Source organism: Penaeus japonicus, unplaced genomic scaffold (genome assembly GCF_977035675.1).
Source record: "Penaeus japonicus unplaced genomic scaffold, GWHDUDI00000001_assembly GWHDUDI00000027, whole genome shotgun sequence".
In the NCBI taxonomy this organism is placed as follows: domain Eukaryota; kingdom Metazoa; phylum Arthropoda; class Malacostraca; order Decapoda; family Penaeidae; genus Penaeus; species Penaeus japonicus.
In genome coordinates this window covers 10531507-10536506 of record NW_028234429.1, presented here as the reverse complement: position 1 = coordinate 10536506, position 5000 = coordinate 10531507, and the positions used below count along the sequence as shown (strand labels likewise).

The 5000-nt window shown below is 39.4% G+C and overlaps 1 protein-coding gene across 2 annotated transcripts in view; it reads left to right on the top strand.

Moving 5' to 3' along the window:
- Window positions 1-4115: 4115 nt before the first annotated feature.
- The window catches only part of LOC122266495 (uncharacterized), a 2316-nt gene continuing 1431 nt past the window's right edge, over window positions 4116-5000 (top strand). Inside the window, exons 1-4 of one of the 2 annotated variants that reach the window (XM_086553109.1) lie at window positions 4116-4144; window positions 4347-4430; window positions 4550-4788; window positions 4861-5000. The exon at window positions 4861-5000 is cut by the window's right edge and continues 25 nt beyond it. In XM_086553109.1, coding sequence (XP_086409235.1) covers window positions 4645-4788; window positions 4861-5000 — 284 coding nt within the window. In that variant the 5' untranslated portion in view covers window positions 4116-4144; window positions 4347-4430; window positions 4550-4644. Of the gene's footprint in view, window positions 4145-4346; window positions 4431-4549 lie in introns of both variants that reach the window. The other variant, XM_043036278.2, reaches the window with a different exon arrangement.

The window sequence follows — 5000 nt, the reverse complement described above, 5'->3', positions numbered from 1 at the left end:
TCTGATGGCAGCAACATTCAATAACAATACAGAGGAATCGACAAGTGCTTGTCATAGATGGCTTAGGCATAGGACATATCTCATGCTCGCTTCCTCACGGACTGAGATAAATAACCTACCATCTTGGTGATGACAGCCACACATGCCCAGATGCACCACAGATCGGGCAGCACTGAGGCCTGGGGGGATTGCGTCTTTAGTCATTTATAGTTGTATGTACTTAGTTTGGAAACTTACACTCTACCCATTAGATTACCTGATAAAAAGTGCATATTATAATTGAATTGGATATATATTTTATTTATAAAAAAATAACAGTTAGTCAGTCTGCAACTGCTTGACTGTTTCAACTACTGTTTCGTAATTGAAAAATTCACCAAGAATGTAATTATTGGTAGATATTCATATTTGGTCAAGGTTAGTAATTTGATTTATTTTTCATATCCTACATTTGTATATACGTCCTAAAGCAGAGTACAAGCTCCAAAATGTATAGTAAGTCTGGTGACGTTCCGTGACATTTCTTAGCAGGTCGACCTGTGCGTTTAGATAAATGCGTTGTTGGGTTTAACGAAGAATCCAAATGAAGACTCGGAAACGTCACAAATCGCCACTACTGAACCTTGTAAGGTTGACCTATGTTTATTTCGACCTTTCATTTAGCTCGTTTCGGCGCATTATAGTCTTTCGTGGGACGCAGACAGATTTAAGGCAATGCACATGCTTCAAGACACGTGCCTTCTTGGGCTGAAAACCGCTGTCTCGATCTGAAACGAGTAAGGGAATATATGCCACTATCCCTCGAGAATGTGTGGTTCGCGTTGTTTGGCAGCTAATATTTGCAACCGTTACATATATCAAAAACACAGTCGCTGCAACTATGGTGCGGCGACGCTTCCTGGTCGCACTCGGAACTATTGGTTCATCTGTGTTTTGATTTCAATTTCAATTTCACTTGCAAAACTCATGGGAGCACATATTGCAAGATTTTGGATGCGGCGAACTTCTGTTTTGAGAACTTGCAACGATTTTAGGATACCAATGTGACCACGGCTTATTACGGATTGTTGTTTTGAAGCGTGTGGCTTTGGGACCTTGTCAAGGCGGTTCGCAGATTTTTTCATGTTCAGCTTATAACATTTAGGATGTATAACTCGTTGAAAAACGGAGAAGCCGCCATGTGGCCTGACCGTGATTAAAAACATCTAAAAAACACTCGAGCAAATAACAAGACCCTTGTTCTATAGACACACTTGTAGTCTAGGCACATAAACGACAGTCAAGGCGTAGACACCATCGTGACACGTAGTTATTAGGGAGAGTCGACTAATTCCACTAAGTGTATGTATAATCCCTATTACTAAAATGACATTGTACAAATGATATATTAATCTTTATGAATATAAGGATTACCACGTACCCTGCTTGGAAAGAACCATTAATTGTTTTGCACTTAAGTTTCAAGAACCTCACTCTTACTGTGACTCGCTTACAGGTGGTATCAGTCGTCCTCAGAATGACCCATTGGTGACAAAACAAACAAAACGACAACCTCGAGATAGAGAAATCAAAAGAAACAGGAAAGAGGATAACATGAATGGTGATATGGATAACAATTACAACTAAAGTTGTAAGACTATTCTTAACAATGAATTATAATAATAATGATAAATGAAACGGTAACTACATATCGATACAGTATGATATGAGGCCAAGAGCGATATACAGAGATTCTATCTTGATGCACTACGAAGGCGCAATGATTTCGCTACAGCAACGCCTGATACATTAGGTTCCAAGTAATATATTTTCGACAATACACAGTATAAGCCATTATGTGTATGAATGTGAAAAAACACACACATATATACATTATGTAAATATATATATATATATATATATATATATATATATATATATATATATATTATATATAATATATATATATATATATATATATATATATATATAGATAGAGAGAGAGAGAGAGAGATAAGAGAGAGAGAGATATATAATATATAATAATATAGATATATAGATAATATATATAGATAGAATATATATAGATGATATATATATATATATATATATATAATTATATATATATATATAATATATATATATATATATATATATATATATATATATATATATATATATATATATATATATATATATATATATAAAAGAGCCAGCATTTTTCTTCTTTACGAATCTACTATTCAGTACCAATAGAACACCTGAACCAATTTAATCCCCAAATATTAATTAATCATATATATATGTATATCGATCGAATAATAAAAGATAAATGGTTGAATGAAGAGTTACCAGTCATAGATGGATTTTCTACCGTAGACAATCGACGTCCTCCATCAGGTATATAATGAAGCCCTGCATTCCTTCTACTGGGAACGGCTACTTTCCCATTCTCATGTTTAACCAGTTTTTTGTCCTCTCGTTTTATATTTTTCTACCCTTATTTTCGGTTTAATATTTTAACATGATCATGCGTTCGGTAAGGAATAGTTTATTGGAAAAAGTCACCGTTAATTCCCGTCATCAGCGCACTCTGGGTCAAGGGGCTGGAAGGGAATGCCATCTCCTACTATCTTTCTTACAGCTTCACCCTCTCAGACGTCTGGACTACAAGAGACAGGTGTGGCGCGAGGGTGGCGTAATTGTGATGAAATAATGATGTACATGTGGCCAACGGTGGCAGGTCACAACAAGGAAGATGTTACAAGCCATTCTAGGTCGCCATCGAATGGTAAACTCGAAATGGATACTTAGGTAAATATTGACCATTTGAAGTGGCTGGCACTCTGGCCAAAATTAGGCCCTTTCCTAATGCAAAAGGATTTGAACATTCTGATTTGATTGGAGTCAGACGATTTATGCACATTTCGCATGCCTACAAGACCAATTTGATTCCCTATCGTACTGAGAGACGTATCAAATTAGCCTATGGGTAATTTCGGAAATATGCTGCAGCGAATACCAAGGGCAATGTCCTGAACCATATTGGCAAAATGTGCTTTGGAAAAGCTTTCTGCAAGTGTTGGGTTAGTAAAAATAATATCAAAACCAGTTTTCAAAATGGCTCTCGTTAAAGAACGATTTATAAAAGGCACAAACGTTATTAGAATTTTAATAATAATTAGAAATATCTTTCCGCAGATGAAGGTTCCCGGTTAAAAAAAATATATATATTTTTGTTATCATAATTTTGTTAAGTCCAAGGGGAGCTTTGTACAAGGGAGCTTTAGATAAAACAAATACATGTTGGAGTTGTATATATTCCTGTATTTTTCCATTCCGCTTGGACATTGGCAGTGCGAGCAAGATTACTAAGACAGCAAAAAAGAAAGAAATCCGGATTCATTGCCCTTTCCTGCATCTATGTATAGACTGGTCAGGACCGGGAAAAGACGACTCCAATGTGCGATGCCGTTAGCCTGTCTACAGAAATTCCTCCGCAAATAAAAACGTTTATAGTTCTTGTTCGAAACGTTACGGTTTAGTGCGTTTCCCTTATTACTGTTACCTTGTTTCATTTTATCTTTATACATGTGTATTCAAAGAACCGTTTACGAGTACATGTGTGTGCTCAGGCGCGTGCAGGAAGAGCGAGTAGGCTAAGCAGAAAGGAAGGATTACCAGGAAGAGTAAGGTACGTAGTAACCGAAGTTCCAATTTCGAGGAATGCCGTTTCGTCTCTCTCCCACAATGCAGGTATGCTAGAAATAGCAGTCAGAAGGCTTCGGCGATGGCGGCCGAAATACGGTATGGCAGTACACTGTTTGGATGCCATCACATAATGAGATTGAAGTTGATTTACATAATTAGAATTACCATTACTTGATACATAGGGATACAATGCACCTGTTTGCACAATTCATTTGTCTTCAAAGGAAACCTCGGACACAATCAGGAAGAATAGATAAGGAGTAAAGATTTAAGCAAGGATAAGAGTGCAGCACCTGAAACCGAGCAGGCTGCATTATTGAGGTCAGTAAAGGAACCGCCTTGAAAAAGCAAACTGGCACCTAAGATCCCAACAGGTTTTCTCCCTTGATCAGAACATATATAAGCAAGCACCGTGATGTTCGTCCATAGCAAAGGGACAGACGCGGAACTGCAGGTAATGGAAGCTTCTAAACTCAGGATATAATATATCATGATATTTTCATTCTTTGATTCTTATCAAACAATCGTTTACTATGTTCTCTCAAAATGATATAAGATGTTAGATACCTAGCTCGGGGAGAAACATGAAATGGGATTCGTGCTACTAATGCAAATAACGCATACGAGCTGTGTCTCATTAAGATCCTGTGTCTTAGCATGCGTGTGGCGGCGTTTCTCGTGGCTGCCTTGGTGGTCGTGGCAACGGCTGACAGTGATGAAGTTCAGGACGTCATCTTCAGGTATGTTCTCGGAGTAACTTTGGTGAGAAGGCATTTTCGAAGTGGAATGATGAAATTTTGCATACATGTTACCTGCTAATCATCAAATGATGTGTTGCGTCTGTCTTCACATTCCGCAGCGCCCCGACCCGAGGCCTGGTGGACACTCTCAACGAGGTCGTTGGTGGAGGAATTGTGGAAGGCCATATAGGAATTAGCACGGGCCACGGAAGCCATGGCCATTATCCAGGTGGTCACTATCCAGGGGGCCACTATCCAGGAGGCCACTACCCAGGAGGCCACTACCCAGGAGGCCATTACCCAGGAGGCCATTATCCCGGAGGTCATTATCCCGGTCAAGGAGGACATTATCCCGGAGGTCATTATCCGGGTCAAGGAGGACATTATCCCGGAGGTCATTATCCCGGCCAAGGAGGACATTATCCTGGAGGTCACTATCCCGGCCAAGGAGGACACTATCCCGGAGGTCACTATCCCGGTCAAGGAGGACATTACCCGGGAGGCCACTACCCTGGCCAAGGGCAGTGCAACGTGTGGTGCAGGGGGCCCAACAACCGGAGGTATTGCTGC